This window comes from Ovis canadensis, chromosome 19, assembly GCF_042477335.2.
Source record: "Ovis canadensis isolate MfBH-ARS-UI-01 breed Bighorn chromosome 19, ARS-UI_OviCan_v2, whole genome shotgun sequence".
Classification (NCBI taxonomy): domain Eukaryota; kingdom Metazoa; phylum Chordata; class Mammalia; order Artiodactyla; family Bovidae; genus Ovis; species Ovis canadensis.
In genome coordinates this window covers 71,940,753-71,967,875 of record NC_091263.1, presented here as the reverse complement: position 1 = coordinate 71,967,875, position 27,123 = coordinate 71,940,753, and the positions used below count along the sequence as shown (strand labels likewise).

Sequence of the window (27,123 nt, the reverse complement as noted above, 5' to 3'; positions counted from 1 at the left end):
TGAGGTCTGATCTTGGAAAGTGACTTCCGTGGGGCCGTGTGGGGAGGCGGTGGGAGGCCAGGAGCCGTGGGTCCCGGTGCCCTCTGCTTCACTACAACCCCGCCGCCCAGCCTCGCCTGCACAGGCGCCGCGTCCATCCCCGTCACTGCCCCGCAGGGTCTCTGCTCATCCAGGTCCTCCGCAGTGTCTGATACCGGGCCGGTCTGGGGCCACAGGGGTTGCCCATGGCAAAAGGCCCGGGCCTCTGCCTCCGCCCCTGCCCTTGCCCAGCCTTCCTGTTTGTAGACAGAATCTCAGTTACTCTCCTGTCTCAGGTGCAGAGGCTGTGGTTCAGATGGGTTAAATGGCTCCCCTTCACGGTCAGCCAGGAGAGTCAGTGCTTCCCAAGTGGCGTAAGCAGTCATTCATTCATTCACTCGATCATTCTTTTGGTGACAGAGGAGGGGCAGCCCGATGCCGGGCACTGGCCACAGAGACGCACCTCCCAGGCCCTGCCTCCAGGGAGAGGTCATCAGTGTCCTGAGGGAGGCCGCCCAGAAAGGACACCTAATCCAACCAGTTGGGGAGGGAATCCGGAGGGCTCTTTGGAGGAAGCGATAGACACCGTGGCCAAGTCTCCAAGGATAACTGGGAGGTGGGCAGGCAGAGCGGGGAGAGGCCGCTGAGGGGACAGCAAGTACAGAATCAGGACAAGAGGGCTCTCTTGGCACAGAGAACCACAGGTTGTTCAGGACCTGCCCGGCTGTGGGCAGAGTCCCCTTGAGCAGCTTACTAAGCCCGCAGGGGGCAGAAGGCCCCGGACTGGGCATTAGATGCTGCTGATGTCCTGTCCCTGTTACAGGTGGGGCAGCCAGGGTGCGAGGCTGAACAGCGCCGTGGTAGTGAGTTACCGGTGGGTGGGGTATCTGAGCGTGTGGATCCTCCTCCAACAGCATGACGGTCCTTCTATAAGCCTGACTGGCGCCTGTAGATCTGGGCTTCCCGTCCTGCCGTCCCCCGGTACGGTCCCTCCTGACTGCTCTGTTTCCTCCTGCAGGTGGAAGGACAGTCCAGAGCCCACGTCATCGCGCAGGAGCTGCTGTCTTCAGAGAAAGCGTGAGTCCCTGGGCCACGGCTCGTGGCCTTGGCTTGATAACAGAGCGTCAGCCCCTGCCCGGCTTGTGCAGAACGAGAATTAATGCCCACTCCACCCTCTCTCCCCCTGCAGATACGTGGAGATGCTCCAGCACTTGTATCTGGTGAGTTAGTCACTTCAATTGTCCAGAGCAAATTGCCCTCTGACACGGCTACGATACAAGGGGAAGAAAAGCAGTTGAGGACACAGAGGTGCCTTCCACTAGCAGAGACCCCGTTCACCGGGGCTTCTCAGGGAAGCCGGGCCCCTGATCCCTGTGCTTCGGGGGGCGGATGGCACGGGCTTCCCACGGAGCTGCCCTCTGCCTGGGTGGGGAGCGGCGTATGGGGAACATGCTTCGGTTTCCGGAAAGGTGCTTGCAGTCTCCTTGACCCTCAGGTTGAGGAAGGCGGAAGGAAGACAGGTACAGGTCTGGGTCATAGCTCGGTGTGTTGAGTTCAGACGTGGGGTCGGGGCATGCCTGTGCATGTGTGTGCGTGTACAGGTACATGTGTGTGCACGCATTGTATGTTTAGGCCTCTGGGGACAAGGTGATGTGTTTGCACGAAGACCCTAGCAGAGCTGGGGTAGCGAGAGGTTGTCTCAGTCACCCTGGCATTGGGGCAGCAACCACTGAGCCGGTGGGAGGGGCGGGGGCAGTTCTGTGGACTTTTCAGAAGAAAGGCCAGATTGTGGAGCTGCAGCTCGACCACCCTTCACAGCCTGCCACACGGCCTGCAGTTTCCCTGAGCCATCAGTTCCCTTCAGCTCAGTGAATGCTTTTTGGACACATGCTGTGTGATGGGAGCTGGGGGTGGAAAGTGGGATCAGACAGGGCCCTTCCCCAAGGGCAGTCTGGCCAGCGAAGGAGACAGATGAGTGAGATGGGTAATCATCTGGAGCACGGGGGAGTAACTGACAACCTCAGGGAGAATCGGCAGGCTTCCTGGAGGTGGTGGCGTTGGGACTGAGTCATAGGAGGGGGCAGGGAAGAGGGCACAGCAGAGCCACAGGACGTGAGGGCACGTCCCACATAAAGGCTCTGGTGACAGCTCCCGGCTCGGCTGAGCTCTCACCATCTGCGGGCTCCTCGGAGGTTCCCTCTGGTCCTGCACTGCTTTGTATCATCCCTTGTGTCTTTCTAAGAACTTCAGAGCTGGGAACGTCCATCCTGAACATTCCGTGGGTGGTGACATGGAGGCCCAGGGGCAGTGACTTGGCCAGGGTCACACAGTGACCGAGCTGGGACGAAGCCCCGGGTCTCCTGATTCCTGGTGCACTCCCGTCACATGTCGGGAGCTCCTCAGCACGAGGGCCTCCCTGGAGGCAGCAGACACCAGCACCCAGCCAGGTCTCTGGTTGAATCCCGCTGAGGTCCCTGTTGGTGAAATCACCCCAGTGTCCCGTTGCTGCCACCCAGGGACCCAGGAGGGGGACGGAGCACTGCTGGTCTGTGCTCCCAGCCCCTGGTTTTTGCCCTTCTGACTCAGGACTTTTTGTGCAAGGTTAAACCCCCATGCCCTCGGATGTGAAGCGAACCAGCCCCGGGGATGAACCTCAAAGACGCATTTAGCAGCAGCAACCGGAAGCACAGCTCTCCTGTGGCTGATGCTCTCTCGCTTGCTTCTGAGCTGGCTGCATGTCCGAGGGGCTGGGCCTTTCTGTTTTATTACTTTATGTTTTATGTTAAGAGGGTTCTAACTGGGAAACTTCCATCTGGGCTTGCACCGCTTCCTGCCAGTTGGAAAGATGCTGAAGCCGCTGGTAATCCCTGACAATATCCTGAGGAGGGGAAAAAAGAACCCATAAGAAAAACACCCAGAAGCTAGTGTGGGAAATTGTGGTCTGGATCTGCACTGGGACGTCAGTGCTTATGGGGAGAGAAGCGGCAAAAACACCCCAGTGTGACTCTTGAATCCTAGCCAGGGACACCAGTCCAAAGGAGACCACAGACTTGGGAATGATCTCCACCACTGCCCTCCCCCAGGGTCTTTGTCTGATTGCTAAGATTGGTGGGTACTCTCAAGAATTTCTCCGTGGAGATCCACTGCTGTTGAAGTCCCAGGTCTGCCCCATCGTGGAGAGGGACCACTGGGCCCATTCATTCCAGAACACTCCTCAGCTCCACTGTGCTCTTGTTGAGAGGCGGATGGGGATGGCCTGTGACCTTCTGCGTTTCAAATTTAACTTCGTGTTTCTCATATGGTAGATGGAGCTACCTCTGGGATTAGTAAAATTTCTGGTCATCCAGAATTGAATTCTGATGGTCAGGATCTTGTTTTCTTACAGCCTATGAACTAAAAATGGATTTCCCATATTTTAAACACTTGTGGAAAAAAGAGGCAAAGAAGAATTATGTGACTGAGACCATATGTGGCTCATAAAGTCTGAAATATTTATCATCTGGCCTTTATAGGAAATTTTGCTGACTTCTGGTTTAAAGACTTGTTCTGTCCTTCCATGAACCAAGTCCTAAATATGTTTATCCACCTGCCCACCTGTCTATTCAGTTTCTCATCCACTCATCTAGCCAGGATTTTATCCACTCGTTTTTCTTTTCATCTGTGCATGTAGCTAATGATGTATGTATCCACCCAGTCATCCATCAAACTCCCCATCCACCCATCCATCCATCTGTCCACCCATCCATCCATCTGTCCATTCATCCATCCACCCATCCATCCATCTGTCCACCCATCCATCCATCCATCCATTCAGTGGCCCACCACCCATCTATCCATCTAGTCATTCATCAGACTCTCCGTCTATGCATCCATCTGTCCATTCAGCCATCCACCCATGTATCCCATCATTCATCAAATTCCCCACCCACCTACCCATCCATCCATCCATTCATCCACCCATCCCTTCATCCAGCCTGCCAGCCATACACCCATCCATCCATCCAGTCATTCATCAAACTCCCCATCTACCCATCCATCCATCTGTCCACCCATCCATCCATCTGTCCACCCATCCATCCATCCATCCATTCAGTGGCCCACCACCCATCTATCCATCTAGTCATTCATCAGACTCTCCGTCTATGCATCCATCTGTCCATTCAGCCATCCACCCATGTATCCCATCATTCATCAAATTCCCCACCCACCTACCCATCCATCCATCCATCCATCCATCCATCCATTCATCCAGCCAGCCAGCCATACACCCATCCATCCATCCAGTCATTCATCAAACTCCCCATCCATCCGTCCATCCGTTCACCCACCCACCATCTATCCATCTGACTTACCCGTTCCTTCTGGACAGAACATCACAGGATGTTTCCAACACCGTAGGCACTGAGATAGGCCTTGGATCCCCAAGATGGAAAAGGCCCAGAACCTGCCCTTGAGTAGGCGTCTCCTTCTCTGTTGAGGGAGACGGTGGAAGTAGGGAGGAGAACTGCACACGTGAGCCACGCTGCTGCTCTGTGGTGAGTGTGATTTGTGCAGATGTCCTCAGGAGCGTGGGGGATGGACAGGCTTATTCCCCTTGGGTGTATCCAGGAAGGTTGGCAGAAGAGCTGCCACGGACATGGAGTTTAAGGAAGTCACCAGGCCCAGGTGGTGGAGAAGGGCAGGTGGTCAGCCAGGAGCACTCCCGGGCCTGAAGGTACATGGTAACGTGTGGAGAATGGGCACTGTCCACATACCCTTAGCATGGGTGCATTTGGAAAGACTGGGTGGAGATGGAATGAGGAGTCAAGTGACTGGTCCAAAACCAAGGTTAGAACCAGACTGAGATGTCCCTAAAAACGCCAGGTTCGGTGGCTTCTGCTTTTCCTCGCAAATAGTGAGTCACTGGAGATTTTGAAGCGATGTGGTCCCCAGACACCTTCAGTTCTCGGTTTTCTCATCTGCAAAACATCCCTCTCCTGGCAGACGCAGAGCATTCCCACCCTCGATCTCTCCTTTGGGCTAAGACGTTGTCGGCCTGTGCAGAAGCCAGCACACAACTGGGAGAGGTGACTTTGGAAGCTGTCACTGTCTGAGACCCCGGGAGAGGCCCCTCCCCCGGGAGGCCCTCCTTGACCTGATCCTCACCCATGTCTGCACCGCCTCCTCTGACCACTTCCTCCCTGCTGTCCTTCAGATGCTGTAGATGCAGTCACGTCTGTGCGTTTTGCACCTGGGGGGTCTGGATGAGCCCCGCGAGGCAGGCTGGGGGTTTGGGTTCGATCCACTGAAGGTCCGTGGGAGGCTGTTGGGTGACCCCCGCAGGAGTGCTGGTGGCCTACAGCGCTGCGGGCCGATTTGAGGACTGTGAGCCTGGTGACCGTGGGCTGTCGAGTGCGGGAAGGGGAGGGCCAGCTGACTTGGTGCCTCGTTAAGGCAGCAAGCGCTGGAGCAGACCAGGCTAAGCTTGAGGACAGATGGTGGGTTAAGTTGCAGGGGTGGAAGGTGGGGGCTTGGGGAAAGGACGTGCATGCGAAATGTTAAGTGGAGGGTGGTTAGCTGACACTCCAGGAGAGGGCTCTCAGAGACCCTGGGCAGAAAGAGGTGCCTGCGGCTGGGGCCTGAGGACTGGCAGGGTCCTAGGAAGGAGCGAAAGGACTTGGGGAGGGGGATTGAGCAGACACAGTGCAGAAGGGCAGGGAGAGGCTCACGGGTCCTCCCTGAGCCCTCCCTGACGGCGACTCCCCCCGCCCTTCTTGGTGGTGACCACGGGGAAGGGTGCCAGGAGCACTGTGGACCCAGCCTGACTCCCCACACTGCCCAGAGAAGGCGGGCACTCAGAAGCCCTCTGTCTTATCAGCACGTAGGAGTTTCATTTGGCGGCGGCCTTGGTGCTGACATGAATGACTGGGACAAACACAGGATCTAGAGGGACTTAGTGGTGAATTTAAGACTTTATTTACCTAAACTGGCAAGCCGTAAATTTGAGCTCGCTAGCCCCACCTTTCTCCACCCAGCCATAGGGGCCTTTGCTGAGCCCCTCCGGCGCGTGCTTGGCAGTTTACTTACGTTAGCTCGTTCAGCTGCACAGTTTGTGCTCAGTAACTATTTCTCAGGTGGTTGGTTGGGTCCAAAACTGAGTCCCAGAGAAGGTGGCTAACCCAAAGTGAGAAGCGGAGCCAGGCCTGGTTGACTGCAGAGCCTGAGACGCTGGCTGTGGTTCAGTCGCTCAGTCGCGTCCAGCTCTTTGCGACCCCATGGACTGCAGCACCCCAGGCTCCCCTGTCCTTCGCTATGTCCCAGAGCTTGCTCAAACTCATGTCCATCGAGTCAGTGATGCCATCCAGCCATCGCATCTTCTGTCACCCCCTGCTCCTCCTATTTTCAGTCTTTCCTAGCATCAAGGTCTTTTCCAGTGAGTCAGCTCTTCGCATCAGGTGGCCGAAGTATTGGAGCTTCAGCTCCAGCATCAGTCCTTCCAATGAGTATTCAGGGTTGATCTCCTTTAGGATGGACGGGTTGGATCTCCTTGCAGTCCAAGGGACTCTCAGGAGTCTTCTCCAACACCACAGCTCAAAAGCATCAATTCTTCGGCGCTCAGCTTTCCTTATGGTCCAATTCTTGTGTGCGTGTGCGCTAAGTCACTTCATGTCCGACTCTTTGCAACCCTATGGACCGCAGCCCACCAGGCTCCCCTGTCCATGGAATTCTCCAGGCAAGAATACTGGAGTGGGTTGCCAGCTCTAGGGGATCTTCCCGACCCAGGGATCGAACCCTCATCTCTTACATCTCCTGCGTTGGCGGGCGGGTTCTTTACCACCAGCGCCACCTGGGAAGCCCCCAACTCTCACATCCATACACAGATAGATGTGGGACATTGCAGTGAGGTGGCAAGGAGCCTGAGGAGGGAGGAAGTCCAGGGAGGCTTCCTGGAAGAGGAGACGTTGAGATGGACGTGGATGGATAGGAAGTAGAGACAGGCTTTTCAGCAGGTAGAAGCAGCAGAAACAAGTTCACAGAGGGGAGGGCTTGGGAATGTGGGCTGTACAGGAAGTGTCTGGAGGGCTGGTCTTTAGGCAGAGCCTGAATGCCATGATGCTTCGTGTTTCAAAAGGGAAATATAGGAATCTCCAAGCCCTCAGGACTCGAGCAAGGCAGGTGCAGGGAAGGAGTGGGTTTGGTGGCAAGCAGTGGCACTGGGGGACCCCAAGTATAACCCAGACTAAGCCCCCAAACGGCTTCATCCTGGGAAAGTGGGTGCAGAACCAAGAAAATTCTGTGTTTCTCAGGGACAGAGAGAGTAACTGTTACTTATCTTTGCAGCTGCTGCCCATTCAGAAATAGTTTTTAATCAGCTGGGAGGGGTGCGGTGGGGGTTAGGTTTCTAAGTCTTTGTTGGGCTCTTCCAGGGCTGAGAGGGCATGGATCTTTGGGAGAAGCAGAGAGAAGCAGATTTTTGTCAAGTGTGAGAAGATGTGCTTTCTTTCGCCCTGACCTGAGGGGGTCAGGGGGTGACAGGCTCCCTGTGCTGGGAGGTGTGGAGGCAGTAGCTGTCGGGGCATCTTAGGAGAGGAGGTTCCCACTGTAACCATTGGCTCTTCCTTTTATATTTTCATGCAACACAGGGAAAAAAATTGCTGTGCGACCTTGGAAAGTCTCTTCTGTCTTGGGGCCGCACCTTGGGATGGCTGGTGGGACTCAGATGTCTTTAGCCAAGGAAGCTTGTTCTCACAGGGAATGCCACTCGGGACGCCCAGACGAAGAGTGGGTGAAACAGAGACGCTTTTGTTCAGAGACAGGGGGAGGCCACAGTCACCTCTGCCTCTGCCTCTGCCTCTGCCTCCCTTCCCCCTGGGTCTCCGCGGAGGACAATGTGAGAAAGAATCGCCTCCATCAGCAGGTCCCAAGGTGCAGTCCCTGAACCAGCAGCGTTAGCATCTCCCAGGAGCTTGAGGGAGAGGAGTATCCTTAGATCCCACCCCAGATCTTCTAGGTCAGAGACTTGGGGGCTGGGGCCTGGACATCTGTATCCTCAGGACCCTGCAGGCAATACCTGTGTTGACACTGACATTTGAGACCCACAGATGGGTGATCCTGTAAGTTCCCTGAGCACAGGCTGCCCGGGAGCAAAAAAATGCGGATGCTCAGGTCCCACCCTCAGAGGTTTGCGATTCTCTGGTCCAGAGTGCAGCCTGATCACTGGGAGTTGCAAGGCTGCCCCTGGAACTGAGAACCTCGTGGGAAAGTAGCAGACACCCATTGAGCACAGTTTGTGAACAAAGCCGGGTCAATGCAAGAGTGAAAGAAACGCGAGTGAGACAGTCTGCTCCCTGCTTGATTGGAGGGACGATAGTCGAAACATGAAGACAAGGGGCGGTAGCCTGACAGTGCAAAATTCCGAATAGTCATTACCTCCCAGGCTGGGACACACGTGAGTCCGCTCCAGGAAGACAGTAGCTGGCCTGCGGAGTAGCTGACGTCCCCAGAGAAACACGGCACATTTATTAAGAGCCTCTGCTTTGCTCTAGATACGTAATTTTAAATAAACTGGACATGGATATATTTGGGTGCTTCCCTGGTGGCTCAGATGGTAAAGAATCTATCTGCAATTCAGGAGTCCTGGGTTCGATCCCTGGCTCAGGAAGTCCCTGAGCGACTAAGCACAGCACATTTTGGAGAAGAGCGTAAAATATGCATTCATTTTTAGGCTGAAAGAGGAGCCTTCAGAGACGTTCTGAGGTCAGGGTGGCTCTCTTCAGGCCGCGACCCCAGATCTCTGGAGCCCGCCTGCCACAGCTAGAGAAGGCACACACGATGCACTGAAGATCCCACGTGCCGCAACTGAGACCAGGGGCTGGTCGCTCAGTCGTGTCTCACTCTGTGCGACCCCGTGGACGGTAGCCCGCCAGGCTCCTCTGTCCATGGGATTCTCCAGGCAAGAACACTGGAGTGGGCTTCCACTTCCTTCTCCAGGGGCTCTTCCCGACCCCGGGATTGAACCCGGGTGTCTTGCGTCCCCTGCATTGGCAAGTGGATTCTTTACCACTGTGCCACCTGGGAAGACAGTGGAACTATCGGGCTATAGGGTGAGCGTAGATTTAACTTCATTAGCAGCTGCCAAGTAGATTTATGACGTGGTTGAAGCGACATACAGCCTGACTCCCAGCGTGTGGGTCTAGCACTTCCCACGCGCACTGGCCAGCTTTCCCACACACTCAATGCTTTTTACTCACGGCCGCTGTGGTTTCAAATGTGGTTTCAACTGATGATTAATGAAATTGAGTATCTTTCCTCTGTTTACTAGCCTTTTGGAAATCCTCTTTTGAAAAACATGCTTGGCCTGTTCTTTCATTGGGTTGTCTGTCCTTTTCTCATTGATTTGTGGCAGTTATTTAAATATTCTGGACACAAGTCCATTTTCAGATACGGTATCGAACCCATATCTCTTGCATCTCCTGCGTTGGCGGGTGGGTTCTTTACCACTAGCGCCTTTCCACCGCTGTAGTATGATCGTTCCAGTCTCTCCAGTTCCTTGCAGTGCTTGTTGTTACGTCTTTTAATTATAACCATCCTGGTGGGTGTGAAGTGGTATCAGTTGTGGCTTTGATTTTGCATTTCCCTAATGACTAATGATGTTAGGCATCCTTCCACGTGTTTTTTTTGGCCATTTGTATATATTTTTTGGAAAGATATCTTTTCAGATCCTTTGCCTATTTTTTAATGGGTTGTTTTTTTTTTACTATAATTCTGTATACAAGCCCCTAATCAGATACATGATTTGCAAATGTATCTTCCCATTCTGTATCCTTGATAGTATTCTTTGAAGCACAGAAGTTTTAAATTTTGATAAACTCTTAATTTATTTTTTCTTTCGTTGCTTGGGCTTCTGGTATTGTATCTAAGAAAGCTTTGAAAGTGAAAGTTGCTCTGTTGTGCCATCTATGTAGTCTGACTGTATAGTCCGTGGAATTCCCCAGGCCAGAATACTGGAGTGGGTAACCTTTCCCTTCTCCAGGGGATCTTCCCAACCTAAGGATCAAACCGAGGTCTTCTGCAAAGAAAGCTTTACCTGACCCCAAATCATGAAGATTTACTCTGATTTTTTAAAAGAGTTTTATAGTATTAGCTCTTACTTTCAGTCTTTCATTTTGAGTTAACGTTTGTGTATGAGCTAAAGGAGGAGTCCATATTCATTTCTTTTGCATATGGATATTCAAATATCTCAGCACCATTTGTTGAAAAGATTATTTTACCATTGAATTTTCTTGGCACCCTTGTCAAAAATCAATTGACTATAAATGTGTGAGGGTTTATTTCTGGATTCTCGGTTCCATTCCATTAACCTAAATATCCTCATGTCATTGCCGCACGATCTCGAGTCTTGTAGCCCCATAGTAAGTTTTGAGATCAGGAAGCATGATTCCTCCAGCTTTGTGCCTTTTGAAGATTGTTTGGACTGTTGAAGATCTGTTACGTCTTCATATGAACTTTAGGATCAGCTTGTCAATTTCTGTAAAAAATAAAAAAATAGAAGGCAGCTTGGATCTCGATAGAGGCTGATGAGCCTCTGTCAAATCGGAATGTGCTGCTCTGTTAACAGTATTAAGTGGTATGCTTTTCTGTCTGTTCATTCTGTTAAGTTTTGAGAGCTTGATATTGAAACCCCAACCAAAGATATTAATTTATCTACTTTGAAAGATAGTTGTAATATATAGTGGAACTAGAGATCTCTTCAAGCAAATTGGAGATGAAGGGAACATTTCATGTGAAGATGGGCATGATAAAGGATAGAAACAGTAAGGACCTCACAGAAGGGGAAGCGATTAAGAAGAGGTGGCAGGAATACAGAGAGCTGTACAAAAGGTCTTAATGACCCAGATAACCACGATGGCGTGATCAGTCACCTAGAGCCAGACGTCCTGGAATTCAAAGTCAAGTGGGCCTTAGGAAGCGTCACTATGAACAGCGCTGGTGGAGGTGATGGGACTCCAGCTGAGCCGTTTCAAATCCTAAAAGATGATGCCGTTAAAGCGCTGCACTCAATATGTCACCAAATTTGGAAACCCCAGCAGTGGCCAGAGGACTGGAAAAGGTCAGTTTTCATTCTGATCCCAAAGAAGGGCCATGCCAAAGAATGTTCAAACTATAGTGCAGCTGTGCTCATTTCACATGCTGGAAAGATTATGCTCAAAATCCCTCAAACTAGCCTTCAGCAGCATGTGAACGAAGAGGTTTCAGATGTACAGACTGGATTTTGAAAAGGCAGAGGAACCAGAGATCAAATCATCAGCAGTCATTGGATCATGGGGAAAACAAGAGAATACCAGAAAAATATCTACTTCTGCTTCATTGACTACATCAAAGCGTTTGACTGTGTGGATCACAACAAACTGAAAAATTCCTAAAGAGGGGAATACCGGGCCTTACCTGCCTCCTGAGAAACCTGTATGCAGGTCAACAGGCAACAGTTAGAACCGAACACAGAACAACGGACTGGCCGCCTCCAGTATGTTCTCCCAGCAGAGTGAACTTTTAAAGAGAGGTATCAGGTCATTTTGCTGCCCTGCTTAGCACCCTTCAGGATTCCCCATCACCCCAGGATGAAACCCAAGTCCCTTCAGAAGCCTTCAGGGCGCCTGTGGGAAGGGTCCCATCTGACCCCTCAGCATCCTCATCTTCCCATCCTGAGCCCACACACATAAGCACTCACTTAGCCATACCCACACACTCAAACCACAGCCAGCTCAGCTCCCCCCCACCTCAGGGCCTTTGCACCTGCTGCCCCCTGTGCGGACCACTCCCCCTCTTTTCTCCAGGGCGTGGCCTCTCTGGAGCTAAGGCAGGTCTCCTTCCTGGGGTTGCACGGCCCCGGTGCTTTTCCAGTGGACGCTTACACCCTGTGTTGACATTGCTCTCTGCCTTTCCCCGAGACTGCATGCTCTTTGGGGGCAGGACAGCATCTCTCCTGCTCCCACCTTTCTTCCCTGACGGCTCGGAGCAGAGCAGGTGCCCAGGATACTTGTTGAATGAAAAAGAGATGGGGACCACGGACCCAGTACGCCTTCCCTCTGTCTGTGGTGGTTGCTGGCCCCCCGGGTGCAGTGACGGCAGAAACCGTCCAGGGAGCCGTGGACAGGGTGGCGGGTTCTCCGCGCTTCCAGTGAGTTTGTGAATCGATGTCTGAACAATTCCCATTGTGCCCCAGTTTATGGAATGAGTCATGTTGATGGTGGCCGTCCTGCCCATTGGGACTGAGCCAATTGAGTGAGAATTAATTACAGATGAGAAGCCAGCTTGCAAAGCCATTAATATTTCAGCTCCCTGGAGTGTGATGCAAGCGCAGCCGTCGGCCTTGTCTTTGCTTGTCCTTCCCCCTCCCTCTCCCCACTTCTGTGTATTCGGTCTGCGTGTCGGGCTGACCCAATTCAGGTCTTGGCTCCCCCATGACTCACTCCCCTCTTCTGTTAAATGGGGGCCCTGCCATCCATCTATGCGCAGGCGTTGTAAAACTCCTCTGTTGATAACGCACACTCTGCTGGACCTCAGAAGATGGGAGGGAACGTTCGGACATGGCCCTGTTTTGAGGATGTCTTACCTCAAGCGGAACCAGGGCTTCCCTGGTGGTGCAGTGGGACCCAGGTTCGGTCCCTGGTCCAGGAAAATCCCGTTTGCTGCAGAGTAACAGCCCGTGCTCTGCAATAAGAGAAGCCACTGCAGGGAGAAGCCGGCGCGCCACATCTAGAGAGCAGCCCCACTCCCTGCAACTAGAGAAAGCCCTCAGGCGGCCACGGAGACCCAGGACGGCCAAAAATATATAAAGTTACTTTAAAAAATAAAGCAGGAGCATTGCTGCTGTGGGAATAGCGCTTGACAGTTTCCAAAGCAGTGTTAAACATCAGGACGAGCCTCTCAGGAGCCTCACGCTGTGTTTACTTGGTGGCACAGTCATCCCCATTTTACAGGTGCGGAAACTGAGGCTCAGATAGCTTGGCAGTTTGCCTGTGATCACTTCTGGGGTAGCTGAGCTGGAACCTGCCCAGAGCCGAGGAGGGAGTGTGTTAAAGTCCGCTGTCAACCAGCTGCCAGGCAGGAGGGGCGATCGGCCGGGTCAGCGTGTTTTCTCTCTCCGGGATGCCAGGGCTGAGAAGTCCCTTGGACAGCCAGGACATCAAACCAGTCCATCCTAAAGGAAATCAGCCCTGAATGCTCATTGGAAGGACTGATGCTGAAGCTCCAATCCTTTGGCCCCCTGATGCGAAGAGCTGACTCACTGAAAAAGACATTGATGCTGGGAAGGACTGAGGGCAGGAGGAGAAGTGGGCAACAGAAGATGAGATGGTTGGGCAGCATCACTGACTCAGTGAACATGAGTTTGAGCAAACTCGGGATGGTGAAGGACAGGGAAGCCTGGCGTGCTGCAGTCCACGGAGTCGCAAAGAGACATGATTGAGCGACTAAACAGGGCTTAGAAGTCCTTGTGGGGCTGGAGGCTGGCTCCTAAAAAAATCAGAGACCCGAAAGGAAAGAATGGATGGGTCCTCCCTCGCCAGGTCAGCAGAGAGACCTCCCCTCCAGGTTCAGAATGACCCGGTGTCCCAGAGCCGGCTCTGGGCAGAACTAAGAATTCAGAACCTCAACCTCTGCCCTCTGGCTGCCGACCGCACCCAGGCCTCTCCCTGTCACTCACGCTTCCTCCCCACCCTCATCCCCCCGCCGCACCGGCTCCCCCCCCGCCCCCCCCCCTCCGCCGCCCCGGGACTGGCTCTCAGGAAAGGCTCTGGCTGCTCAGGTACAATGGAAATCGGTTTCTAATTATGGCTCAAGCTTGTGGCCTCCACTTAAGGACACACATGCTCTCTCTGCCCAGAGGACTCAGAGTTTCTGATTTGAGAGATGGGGACCAAACTCATCCCCACTCCTTGGGACTGCTAGCAGGGTGACCGCCCTCCCGGTGGCCCCTTGCCATTCCCGGCAGAGAAGGTGGTGGCGTCCAGGAGGTCAGTGTGGCACAGGGTGCGGTGTTGAAGTGGAGACCTCTGCAACCTCATACCTGCTGTCCCGCCTGGAGCACGGTGGCCTCCTTGCCGATGTTCTGGGGCGGCCAGAGAGTCTCCCTGGGTCTCTGCCCCGCTCCTGTGATCTGTCTCTCTCCCTCCATGCATGCCCCTTCCTCTGCCTTCTCGTTTCCCTTTCTTTCCCTCTCGTCTGCTCCCTCCCTTGGCCCCATCCCACCTCCCTACCTCTTGGGCACTTGCCCTTTTCAGATACCTCTGTAATGAAAAACTTCTCTCACAGTGACAGCTGTTCAGTGATGGAATTAACTGTCTTGCCCACTGATAGTTCCCCGTCAGGGAGGCAGTTGAACAAGGCAGGGTGGTTGTCCTTCCTGAATGCTGACAAGGTGGCTTGACCTTCTCGATTTGGGCTGGACCAGTACTTTGGCCACCTGATGTGAAGGGCTGACTCATCGGGAAAGACCCCGATGCTGGGAAGGATTGAGGACAGGAGAAAGGGGAGACAGGGTGAGACGACTAGATAGCATCACTGACTCAATGGGCATGAATATGAGCAAACTCCGGGGTGGCGCTAGTGGTAAAGAATCTGCCTTCCAGGGCAGGTAGATGGAAGAGATGATCCCTGGGTTCGGAAGACCCCCTGGAGGATGGTACGAGAGCCCACTCCAGTATTCTTGCCTGGAGAATCCCATGGACAGAGGATTCCTGGGCTACGGCCCATAGGGTCGCAAAGAGTCTGACGTGGCTCAGCGACTGGACGACAACTCTGTGGCTGGACCATGGCTTTTGATGCTGAGGTTCACCCAACATTCGTTGCCTCATGATTCAGGGTGGCTTCAGGATATTCCGTGTATTTATAACTCGTAAGTGCTGAGCCTCGTGTAAGGGCCTGTGTGTTTGAAGATCAGGTATTTTTGTTGTGAGAAAGAAGTCTTACATTCTTTATAATGTTAATGTTTATTAAATTTAATTTTTAAAGTACCTAATCGTTTCGCAGAAGTTTTAGAAAACAGAGACAAGAAGAGGGAAAGTAATCGATTCCTAATTCCATACCCCCGACACTGTGTCTGTTTCCACTTCATCCCGCTTCCTTTCAGCTTTTCCTTTGCTCACTTTTCATGCCGCTGTGTGGTGGGAAGGCAGCTTTTTCTTGATCTCTTAGCCGTACGTGTGGATGCTTCTACACAGTCGCCGTCTTTACTGTTCTTACATCGGGGGCCGGGTGCCTGTGGTTTCTTTAGACTTTGTTGTGAAAGAGCAGCCCATTAACTTCTTTACAGATGGATAGTCGTAAAGCAAGAGCTGTATAATATTTCTTCAGAGAAGCAATTACCCCACTTCTTACCTGTCCCCTAAAAGAATAGGGTACACCCAAGGCAGGGGAGTCCCCACAAGGAAGGGGAGGAATGAGCAAGCTTTAGATCTGCTCCATGCCAGGAGCTTGTGGGGGCTCCTTGGGCATCCATTACCTGTGATCACCAGGGGCGCGTTGTCACCCCCGGTTCACAGGGTCTGAGGACCCTGGCAGGAGGTCCCTGGAGTCAGCATGGAGTCAGGACTCCAGAGCCGAGGGGCAGTTGCCACGGGGCCTGGGTTCAGTCAGTCCTGTGGGCATGTGCATTAGTAACAGGCCTCTCCGGGTTTCAGGATTTCCACGGAGCGGTCGTGAGGGTCTTGGATGAGATGGACTATGAGGGCAAGGACCTGGTGGCGCGGGAGGAGCTGAGACGTGGCCTGAGTGAGCTCCCGGCCATCCACGACCTTCACCAGGAGATCCTGGAGGAGCTGGAGGAGAGGCTGGCACACTGGTGAGCGGCCCCAGGCCCCCACCCCTACCCCGTTGCCAAGGGGAATGCTGCGGGGTGGGGCAGGCATACCCCCACACACACCATGTAAAGCGGTGGTCTCCATCTGACGGGCGGGGGTGCCGAGACACGGGGGTGCCTGGTTCCTCCCCTGCCGCGGGAGGTTCCACCACCCAGGATGCCGTGCTGGTCCTCACCGTCACGGGGGCCACGAGCCTGAGATCTTGGGGTCCCATCCCCGTCTCCTTGACTGCAGGGAAGGCCGACAGAAGGTGGCTGACGTCTTCCTGGCCCGGGAGCAGGAGTTTGAGCACCATGCCACTCATATCCTGCAGTTCGACAGGTACCTGAGTCTGCTCGGTGAGAACTGCCTCCACGCCCCGCGGCTGGCAGCGGCCGTCCGAGAATTTGAGGTGGGTCCCTTGGTCCTCCCAGGAACCCACTCTCAGGATGCAGGGGTGGGGATGGGCATGGAAGGGCTTCATGCCAATCAGGGGAGGTCAGACCTGGAGGGGTGGGGAGGAGAGGACGACCCAGCAGAAGGGAAAACCCAGAACATCCCGCTTTGGGCCATCACTGACAACTCCATGAGCACTGGCCATGGAGAGGGTTTTAGCAGCTGTTCTCCTGTCCCGGGAGAGAAGCACAAAGCAAGCCGGGGCCCTAAAGCCCTGGGAGTGAGCAACAAATGGCCAGCAGCTGAGGATCCAGTAACTGCTAGCTTCATGGACTTTGCTCTATCACTAACGGGGGCTGGGAGAGACATATTCCTGAGTGTAGGTAGCAGTGTGTGAGCCTAAAGGAACAAACTGTCAGAGTGGGGCAAAGCTAATCTGAGAGGACTTCCTGGAGGAGGGGACCCTGGTTTGGGAGATGGCTCGGCCCGGCCAGGAGAAGGCACGGCTGGGACGTGTGTGGCTGGGCTCACGTGGGATGCCGTGAACCCAGAGCCGGGGGCAGGGGTCCCTGATGGAGTTTCGTTGTCCTGGTTTCTCGGGAGCAGCAGAGTCAGCAGGGAGGCGGCCAGAACGTGAAGCATCTGCTGCTGCGTGTGGTGCGGCGCCTGTTCCAGTATGAAGCGCTCCTCACAGGTGGGCCCCTGGGAGGGCAGGGCGCCGAGGCCGGGTGGGGAGAGCAGAGGGGTGGCACCCGCGGAGTGGCGGAGGAGACCCGGCCTCCCACTGTGGCTGGATGGGGCGGACACAGTCTCTCAGTCGTGTCCCCCTCCCCTGGGAAGGTGCCAGGCACTCAGCCCACCCCCTTCCTCCCACTGAGCTCCGGACCCCCACGGCCGCGTGGAAACTTGCTGGAGTGCCCAGCTGCTGCACCTCGCTGCAGCCTCTCCCAGCCAAACACACAGCAACTCACGTCTCCCCCGTGGTCTGCATTTCCTCCCTGGCTTCTCTGGGTCTCGTTTCCCTAAATCTGTTCTTATCACCAGAGCCCTCCTGAGTCAGCGGATGTTTTCCCCTCGGACCTGCTGGCCCTCTCTGTGGCTTTGTCACTGACCGCTTCCTGCTTCTCGAAGCGCTTTCCTCCTGGGCTTCTGTGATACACGCTCTCCCCTCCTCCTTCTGACCTCTCTGACTCTTCTCACTCTCCTCCTCGTGGCTCTAGGAATGTCAGTGTTTCTTGGGTCTCAGCCCCAGGTCCTCTTGGCTTCCTTCTCTACAAACTGTCCCCTGGGAATGTCATCCCCTCCCCGACCTCTGTCCTGAGCAGCTGCCCCCCAAGTGGACAGAGACCCCCTGGCCCAGGAGCTGATGCTCTGCTGGGGAGAAATGGAACTGCACCCATACAGATATGCGTGTAACTCCAGAAAGCTGTCAAGCTGTAAAAAAGACATTTGGGCCAGGAGATGGAGGGTTTGTTCATCTAATTCAACCAGGATTTATTAAGCACCTACTGTGTACCAGACTCTGTGCTAGAAACTGAGGAGGTAGAGGTGAATTAAACAGCCAGAGTCTGTGATACTATGAGCTTATACTCAAACAAGCAAATAAGGAATTAAAAATACGTTATGTCTGTGATAAGAGCTCTCAAGAAAATGAAGGCAGATTAAGGGCATTCAGGGGAACAGTCTACTGTGTTAGATCCAGGCGTCAGATAAGATTTGTCTGAGGAGGTAACATTGAACAGAGGTCTCAATGAAGTGAGGGCACGAGCCATATGACCATCCGAAAGAAAAGCGTACCAAGTGGAAGAAATTATAAGTGCAAAGGCCCCGGGGTCTGAGCAAACGTGTCACATTCAAGAAGCAGCAAGAATGCCAACCCTGCCCCAGTGAGTGAGCAGCGTGGAGAGGTCGCTAGAGTGAGACCAGCCTGTGTCAAGCAGTTGTGGGTGTGAACGTGTTAAGGGGTCTCACACGTCACACTGCCAAGGGGTGGTCACATCTGTGTCCCCCCAGCAGACTGTGAGCCTCTTCAGGCCTTGCACAGCACCAGGCACGCAGCAGGCGCTCGGTCAGCGTCTGTGAATGGATGGATGAGTGGCTGGCGGCGGCGGGCGCCACACCGGTGTTGATGCTGAGGGCCAGGCTTTGTGCCCGTGTGTTCTTACGGTCGGGCTGACAGGAGAGAGGCGGTTCCCCTCTTCCTTCTGGAAGTCTTCCTGTGTCTCTGGAGACTGAGGGTCTCTTGTTGAGGACCCCAGGGGGCAGGCCTCACCAGGGCAAATTGACTCCTGACTCTTGTTCCATCCGCAGACTATTTAAATAACCTTTGCCCGGACTCAGCGGAGTACGACGACACGCAGGGTAAGTCTGCGTGTGAATACGGAGGAAGCAGAGCTATGGGCCGCCCATCCCCCGGCTCTGGACTCCACCCCAGTTCCCAGGCGCACAGCACGGCCCCCTCCCTGCTGGCTGGGCATGCAGGGGCCAGGAGGCCTCTGGGGCTGTTGAGTGACACCCCCTTTGCCTCAACCGTGGGGACTCCCCGGGGCGTGGACTAACATCCAGTCAGAGGAGGAGAAGGGGCGTGGCCAGAGTTTGGTGATAGGAGGGGGCCCCGGGTCTAACAAGCTCCCTAGACTCCTGATTTCCTCCCCGTCCTGTGTGGCCATCACCGCATACGACTTGCCAGGGCAGTCTCTATGTTGACACGCTCCACATGGAGCCAGGGAAACTGAGGCATGGAGGGGTCACACTGCTGTCAAGGGCACTTCAGCAGTAGCGGCCAAGCTGCGGTTGGGCCAGTGCCCTCACCAGCCGTGGGAAGGATTGGCGCTACCCCCATGCACGGCCCTGCAGGGGGACCTCTGGGTCAGGAGGTGAGCGGGTGGCAGCTAGCCCGGCCCTGCCCAGGACGTCCAGTGCTCTCTGCTTCTCTCCACAGGTGCGCTGACCCTCATCTCCAAGGTCACAGACCGTGCCAGTGACAGCATGGAGCAAGGCGTAAGTCTGGCCACGGGCACCTTCCCGTGGGTGCAGGTGCCAGGGCCCCCTCCACCCTCCCAGGTCTGCCTGTGATACCCCCACTTCTTGGTGGGGGGCGCAGGCCATCATTCATCTCATGGGATCCTGCAAAGAGCCGTGGCTTCTGGCCCTGACACTTGCTGTGTGACTTCAGGCCCTGCGCGTCCCTCCCTGAGTCTCCGGTTCCCCATTTATTTGAACAATGAGGAGGGCTGCAGACTTGCACAGACCAGATAAGTAGCGTCCAGACCCTGGTCTGAGAGCATCTACATCAGCACCCGGGGTGCTCTGTAAACTACAGATTCCTGGATATGCCTTCCAGTCTTGCCAACTGGAACTTCTGGGGTAGGGTTCAGAGATAGGCAGTTTTAACAAGTACCCCAGGTAAATGTCTGGCTCACAGAAGTTGGAGAGCTGCTCATGCACAGGACCATGTGAGCTCTAAGCACATGCCTGATTCTGACTGTGTAACTTCATTTGGGAGACACTGATCAGATATTTACTGGGTGTCTGTCTGGGATGATCAGCTTTATCCCACCTCCCAACTCTGTTCCAGTGGTTTCCATGGTTGCTGGTGTCTACATTTTTTTCTGTTCCTTTAAGCTGTAAATAAGCTAGAGCTGTGTGTTGGGAATGATTCTGAGGCTGAGTCCTTGCTCAGTGGTGAAAGTTCAGTGATCAATTAGTGATGCCTGACACAGGCAGAGGTGGGAGTGATGGTGGTACGTGTGCCAAGCTGTTGCTTGGCTTTGCTGTGGCAGGTACATAGAGCATCCTTATAGTGAGTCATCCACAGGTAGAAAAAGGGGAAGGGAAGTAACATCTCTTAGACTCCTGGTCTTAGGTTGGGATCTGGAGATACAGAGATAAAGCCCTGAGTCCTGGCCCTTGAGGAAGACACTGCTTAGCACAGCATTTAAGACATGGACATGAAGAATCATGATAAATATCATGAGAGAGAAAGTGCTACAAGTTTCAGAAGAGGGTTTCATCTCTCCCCTGGGGATGCTGAGATGCGATGATACGGGAGGTGCCCCTACAGGGAGAACTTTATGCATGCCAGGAAGGCAGAGGGGGCCCAGGTGGTCCAGTTGGAGTGCCCAGCTCCAGGCGTGAAGACGAGAAAGTGCCGGTGCGTCAGAGCTCGGAGGGTCACCCAGCGAGGCTGGAAGATGGGACCAGTGTAACCGCAGTTGGAAAGCGTCTGGGGGCAGACATCAGGGTAGCTGATGGAAGAGTCTGCAAGCCTGGAGGCTGAAGCCAGTGGGGTGGGAAATCCGGTGGGTCATCGGGTCCTCTCCACTCCCCTGACGTCCGGGAGCTCCCTGCTCTTTGGCATGTTGTATAGGCAGTGAGATTTCCCTCAATGTAGCCAAAATACAGAGGCGCTTTGGAGCTGGTGCAGCAGAGGTAGCGGCAGATGGACCGGGGGGGCTCCCACTTCTTGTTAGGGGGGATGTCTCTGCTTCCAAAGAGAAAAACCGGGTCAGGAAGGGCCACGTCTTCCCTCCCACACTGAGCTGTCATGATTAGACTAAGTTTACAGTTTGGGCTTCCCAGGTGGCCCTGTGGGAAAGAAGCTGTCTGCAGATGCAGGAGACATAAGAGATGTAGGCTCGACCCCTGGGTCGGGACGATCCCCTGGAGGACGACATGGCAACTCCCTCCAGTGTTCTTGCCTGGAGAATCCCGTGGACAGGAACCTAGCCACAGTCCATAGGGTTGCAAAGAGTCGGACACAACTGCAGCGGCTACGCACACACGCGTGGGTGCATAGCTTATAGTTTAGGGGGAGAAAGATCACAGAAAACACTGCTCTCAATATCGGATGAAGGGCACATCCTGGCAACGTGACATAGGGCTCTCAACGTGAACCGTGATTGCCTGGTCAAGGTTGTGCTGCTTGGATTTCTGCATGCAAAGCTCCACCCCCACCTGCCGGTCCCTACTGGCTGGAGGAAAGTCTCTGCACACAGCCCGCATGTAAGGAATGGGGGATTATGCTCTCTCCCCTTGAGGAAAGAGTACCTACCTGAATTATTTGGACATCTTCTGCAAGGGAGATTGGCCTCTTCTCCCTTATTAATGTGTTCACTAGTTCTGAGTTAATTTATATCTGAATTATTTATATCAGTAAGAACTCACGGATCCATATTTATGTTTGGCTTCTAATCCTATGCACTTGATTTTATTTCTCAAATTGTCCCAGCTTTGGCTGTTAGGAGCCGGCCAGCTGGTTCTTGTGCCCCTTTGGCATGCCCCCATCAACGGGGCTTTGTGTGGGGATTTCTATTTTGCTTAGCTTTTGAGCACTTCCTTACTTCCTGGCACTGTGAGACGCTCCATGTTCATGTGGCACGTGTTCCTCCCCAGTCCTAGAGTCACCGGTTTCTCCAGAGAGCCTTGGTTTGTTTCACTGGATAATGTTATTAGAAACCAGGATGTGGGCAGAGTGCTCACTGCTACTGGGGTATCATTTCTTCTGATTCTGTCAGCTACAGAGCAAAGACTTCTGTGTATTTACTGTGTATATACTCCTATGAACAGCTGTTTCTGTACATAGCCATCTGTATTAAGCTAAATGTGAGTGTCTTACTGAGTCTTCAACTCTACTTGTTGCCAAGTGGATCATTCCAGCCTCCTCCCCTGGCTTCTCTGTAAATTTCCTCTCCCAAGAGGAGTGTTGGAGTTGAAACCTGGCTCCTAGCATCCAACAGCCATTTATTTAATTGATCGATTTGCCTTCCTTCTTGAAAAATGTTTTTCCTGGGTATAGAAATCTGGGTTGACCAGAGCTTTCTTTCAGTACTTTTCAGACGCCACTCCACTGTCTTATATCCTGCCTACTTTTGGAGAAGAAATCTGCTGCAGTCTTTCTGTTTACCCTCTTTATGTAACAGGTCCCCTTTTTACTGGCTGCCTTCAAGATCTTCTCTTTACACTTGACTTCTAGAAGTTTGACTATGATGTCTAAATATGTGTGTTTTGGAGAAGTCGTGGCATTTATCCTGTTGTGATTATCAAGCTTCCTGGGCTTGTGCTTTTTGTCCATTAATTTTGGAAAATTTTCTTGGGTCCTCTGCTCTTCCCTCTGCACCCCCCCAACCCTGCACTCTTACTTTCTCTTTTTGTTTCAATGGGGGTGAATCTCAGCTTGAAAAGAAAGTGAAAGTGAAAGCTGCTCAGTCGTGTCCGACTCTCTGGGACCCCATGGACTGTACAGTCCGTGGAATTCTCCAGGCCAGAATACTGGAGTGGGGTAGCCTTTCCTCCTCCAGGGGATCTTCCCAACCCAGGGACTGAACCCACATTGCAGGTGGATTCTTCACCAGCTGGGCCACAAGGGAAGCCCTTCCCAAGTTCGTTCCTTCGTTCCTGAGCTGTGTTCGATTTGCTGCTAAGCTTCTCATAGGGATTCTTCGTTTCTGAGAACACGTTTCTTACTGTTCACGTTTCCATCTCTTGTTTGTTTTCGTCTCTACTGAAACTCTCTCTGTGCATGCCTGCTGTCCTATCTTTTCCAGTGGCTCCTCTAACATAATTAGTCATAGTTACGGTGATGTCCCTGTCTGATGATGGCTCCAACGTCTGGTTTTCTGGAACACTTTATGTCTTGAAAATGGGTTCGGGTTCTCCCTTGCTTCCTGTGTTTCCCGTGTCTGATTGAACCCCGTTATGTGCAGAGGAACTGTAGACCCTGTGGGAAATAGTATCTGCCTTTAAAAGTGGGCATGTCTCTTTTTCTACTCAGGCCATTCACGTCGAGGGTGGGAACTGAATCACTGCAGTCAGTAGCTGAGCTGGGTTTAGGTTTTGTTGTCAGACCTCACCTTCAGACCCCCACAGACGTCATGCTCCTCTGGAAGGTGGCTGCTGTCACCTGCTGCTAGATGTGGGACCCGAGGGCCCAGGGATTTTTCCTGCTGCGTCTTCTGCTTTTTGCAGTCTCTGCACCACGGAAGGGACCTCTGCGTCCTTCCCCTCCTCGGGGCTAGACCACTGCGTCCTGTCACACAGGGCTCATGGGTCACGGCTCCCGCGGACAAGCCTCAGTCTTAAGGAGGGCCTGTGAGCCCGGCTCCCTGTAGCGTTCCTGCCCCTCCTTCACGGGCAGTCGGCCTCTGCCGTGTACCAGTGGCGGGTCTTGGGCAGGTTTCTGCTTTGTCTTGGTGTGTGATCCTGCACCTGAGAGGTCACCCACCTCTTCTTGGAACAGGTACCTCTAGCTGCTTCTGCCCTTGCCTTGGAAGCCATGGGCTCTTTGCCTCAGGGTCTGGGAGTGGGATGGTTGCCTCATCTCCCACAGTGGTGGAGGGTCTTACAGGAGAGAGGGGCCTGGGGAAATGGGCTGGATTTCATGCCAGCCCCACAGTTGGCAGCCTGCACCCCTTCAGCACCAAGAGGGGATTCTCTCTGCTCCCACTCTTCCTTGTAAGCACCAGGCAGAAACTCCTGGAAAGAGAGTGTGAGGGCCTCCACATGCCCCTTGGCCCTGGGGCTCCCTCTATTCTAACACCGTCCCACCGGCCCACACCTGACCTTTAAGAAGCTATTAACATTTTAGCTGCTTTCTTCTCAACCTTCTTTATGCCGACAACCTGCTCCCTGTGTGTTGCCAGAGGCACGATAACTCATTCATCTCATGTGTCCACGGTGGGGTCCTGGGGACCCCAGAGCTCCAGTAAACATAAGCAGAGTTCTGCTTTTGTAGATGATGTGATTCTTTTTTTTTCTCCCTGTTAGGGCGGGGGCATGGTGTCCTTACAGCTCCTACATCATAACCAGAGGTAGAATAACTTTTACACGTTTTCTGATGGGTAGGATTTTATGCCCTGAACTGACCCTGATGCTGGGAAAGATTGAAGGCAGGAGGAGAAGGGGGCGACAGAGGATGAGATGGTTGGGTGGCATCATCGACTCAAGGGACATGATTTTGTGCAAACTCTGGGAGATGGTGAAGGACAGGGAAGCCTGGTGTGCTGCAGTCCATGGGGTCGCAGAGTTGTACATGGTTTAATGACTGAACTGGGGACAGTGTCGAGGGCTTTTCAAGGCATTTTCTCTGCACAGTTTTCACCGTGTTCCTTGACTTTAGACCCAACCCTGCGTGAGGTTCAGGGTCATCGCCCTTCCAGTACTCCGGGCCGCTGTGACAGGGGAGGGGCCCGGGACCGTACGTGTTGTGAATTCCCAGTGAGCTTCTGGGCACACGTGTTTCTTCAGGGAGCCCAGAGCGTTTTTTCGCCAGGCACTGCATTTTCTCAGTCATTCTGTCTCAGTAACCGAGCTCTCCATCAAAGGCTTTAAGCCCACAGAGCCAGTCCGGCCTGAGGCTTCTGTCGCTTGTGGGTTATTGCCATCTGGATGCTCCGGGCGTTATGGGGGACACAGGCTAGAGTAGGAGCAGTGGCCCCCAGATAAACGGGCATTGGACGGCATAGTGAGGCCAAGTGACCATCTCCACGGTGTGCAGACAGAGGGCGCTGTCACACCCAGGCCCGCAGGGACTAGCTGGATTGCCGGGAACCCACACGAGTGGCATCCCGCGGACCCAGGCTCGGTTCCCGGTCCCACCAGCGACAGGAAGTGGGACTGGGAGCAGGTCCCACCTCGGCTGTGTTTCCTCCTCCAAAGTGGAAGCAGGGACGCCCGCTCCTTACAGAGGAGATGAGGGCCCTGACCACCTCGCCCTCGCCCTGCCCCCGCCCGCAGGAAAACCTCCAGAAGCTGGTCCACATCGAGCACAGCGTTCGGGGCCAAGGGGATCTCCTGCAGCCGGGAAGGGTGAGTGCCTCCACCGCGGAGGGCGCCGGCAGGCCGGTGGGCGAGGCCCTGATAAGCCCCATTGTTCAGCCGGGCTGGCCCCAGACGGGCCTGGCCGCAGGTGCCCACAGGCAGGGAGGGAGGGGGGCGGGCGGGGGAGGGCGGGAGGGCAAGGGCCCTGCTGGGCTCCGCAGGCCCCTGGCTGTCTCCCCTAGGGCTTTCTGCGCTCGGGGCCTTAAACAGCAGTGCCATTGGGGTCCCATGTTCCTCTCAGAAGAAAAGACACCGGGATCCTCAGTTTAGTCCAGTTGTTGGGAAATCTGGGAAGCCATCTCTCAGGAACCCCAACGTTTTTTAAAAGACAGATTTACCCACTTATAAGCTTCCAAATGGAAAACACAAAACTCAACTCAAAAGTAGTAAAAAAAAAAAAAAAATGTGTTCATGACCTATTCCGGTCCATGAAAGACAAGAGACAAAGGAGTGAGAGATGGTACCTAGGTGTAAAATCCCACCTAGTGTTCTGATTCAGTGTCCTCAGTTTAGTGAATACATATCAGACATCTGTTTGTATCCTCCAGAATTGAGGGGGCTGTAGCAACTGTTCACAGGTCTTCAGCCGCTTTAGCAAACTGGCATCTCAGAGGCTCTGTTCTCATCAGACGCCCGTGGCAGCAAACCAGGGACCAAGCCATTGTTGGGACCACTCTGTGGCTGGCCCTCTGTCTGGGTGGGTGTGGTTCAAAGAGGGTGCTCCCCAAAGGCCAGATGCCTGTTTCCAGGGCAGCCCCACCAAGCGTGGAGCACAGCTCCTGGGCAAGGGGCTTCTGCCATGAGCCAGTCTGCTGAGCTCCAGGAGGCACCGTAATTGGTTTCCCGCTGAAGGGCCTCCCCCAAGCCTTCTCCAGGACGGAGCAGGGGGTCAGCCTGACCACCGAGGGCTGCTTCTCTGCTCACAGGAGTTTCTGAAGGAAGGGACGCTGATGAAAGTAACAGGGAAGAACACACGCCCCCGGCACCTGTTTCTGGTAAGTACCCGGCCTCCGGTCAAGCCCGGACTGCAGGTTCTGTGAAGCGTTTGGGGGCCATTACCCGAGGATGACAGGAAGGCCGAGGAGACCAGAGCTGACCCCTTAGGGTGAGGATCGTCCAGGAAAGCCGAAAGCCGAGGGCTTAAGCCTCTTTCTCGGGTATTACTTGAAAGATTTCATTATTCATGTGCCCATCCTAAAACCAGGAGGGTCTTAAACTGGGAGTAACTGTTCAGCTGCCTTCTGGCATGTGAGCTACCAGAGACCCAGAAAGGAGAGTTGACCTGGCTGGCCCTCCCAGCAGGTCGGGAGCGGAGGCCCAAAGGAAGCCAGCGCTCTGAGCTGAGCCTGGCCGTGTCTGCACTCTGCACAGGACGGGACAGAGGGATGTCCTTAATGACCTCCCAGCCCAGTCTGGAACACCAGGGAATGTCCAGGCCTGGGGGAGGCGGGGGGCGGGTACCAACTCACTGGAAAAGACCCTGATGCTGGGAAAGATTGAGGGCAGGAGGAGAAGGGGACTACAGAGGGCGAGATGGTGGGATGGTATCACTGACTCAACAGGCATGAGTTTGAGCAAGCCCTGGGAGATGGTGATGGACAGGGAGGCCTGGCATGCTGCAGTCCATGGGGTCACAGATAGCAGACACGACCGAGCAGCTGAACAACAGCAGCGGATGCTGAGCTTTACGCAGGTCTTGGCCCCAGTCCTGAGACCCCCAAGGTGTTTTGCCGGTTGAGTTCTTCTCTCTGCTAGAAGTAATTTTTCTCTCTGCTTCTTCACCATTCGCTGTCAGTTTTTGTTCCCACTATTACAGTCTCCTTTGTTAGAATTGTGTGCATAGTAAACGTGGAGAGGCTCTGAGTCAGTGGGTAGGAGTTCTCTCTGTTGAAGCACCTCCTGTGTGCTGGGTGTTGGAACCCAATAGCTCAGAGTCCCCTTCTCTGCCCTCAACCTCCAGCGTCCAGGGTAAAGATTGAGTTATGAGAGTAGGTTGGGCAGAATCTCGGGGACGGGGGGGATATGGAAGGAAGGAGAGGATCCAGGAGAGTGGGGAAATAGGAAGGTGGATGGC

General features: G+C 54.0%; 1 protein-coding gene across 4 annotated transcripts in view; it reads left to right on the top strand.

Moving 5' to 3' along the window:
- FGD5 (FYVE, RhoGEF and PH domain containing 5) overlaps positions 1-27,123 on the top strand; it is a 118,918-nt gene that overhangs the window by 72,695 nt on the left and 19,100 nt on the right. For all 4 annotated transcript variants that reach the window (XM_069561033.1, XM_069561030.1, XM_069561032.1 and 1 more), the window contains exons 4-12: positions 1,037-1,095; positions 1,208-1,238; positions 15,678-15,838; positions 16,092-16,248; positions 16,839-16,926; positions 18,543-18,593; positions 19,174-19,232; positions 24,966-25,037; positions 25,976-26,044. In XM_069561033.1, coding sequence (XP_069417134.1) covers positions 1,037-1,095; positions 1,208-1,238; positions 15,678-15,838; positions 16,092-16,248; positions 16,839-16,926; positions 18,543-18,593; positions 19,174-19,232; positions 24,966-25,037; positions 25,976-26,044 — 747 coding nt within the window. The remainder of the gene's footprint in view (positions 1-1,036; positions 1,096-1,207; positions 1,239-15,677; positions 15,839-16,091; positions 16,249-16,838; positions 16,927-18,542; positions 18,594-19,173; positions 19,233-24,965; positions 25,038-25,975; positions 26,045-27,123) is intronic.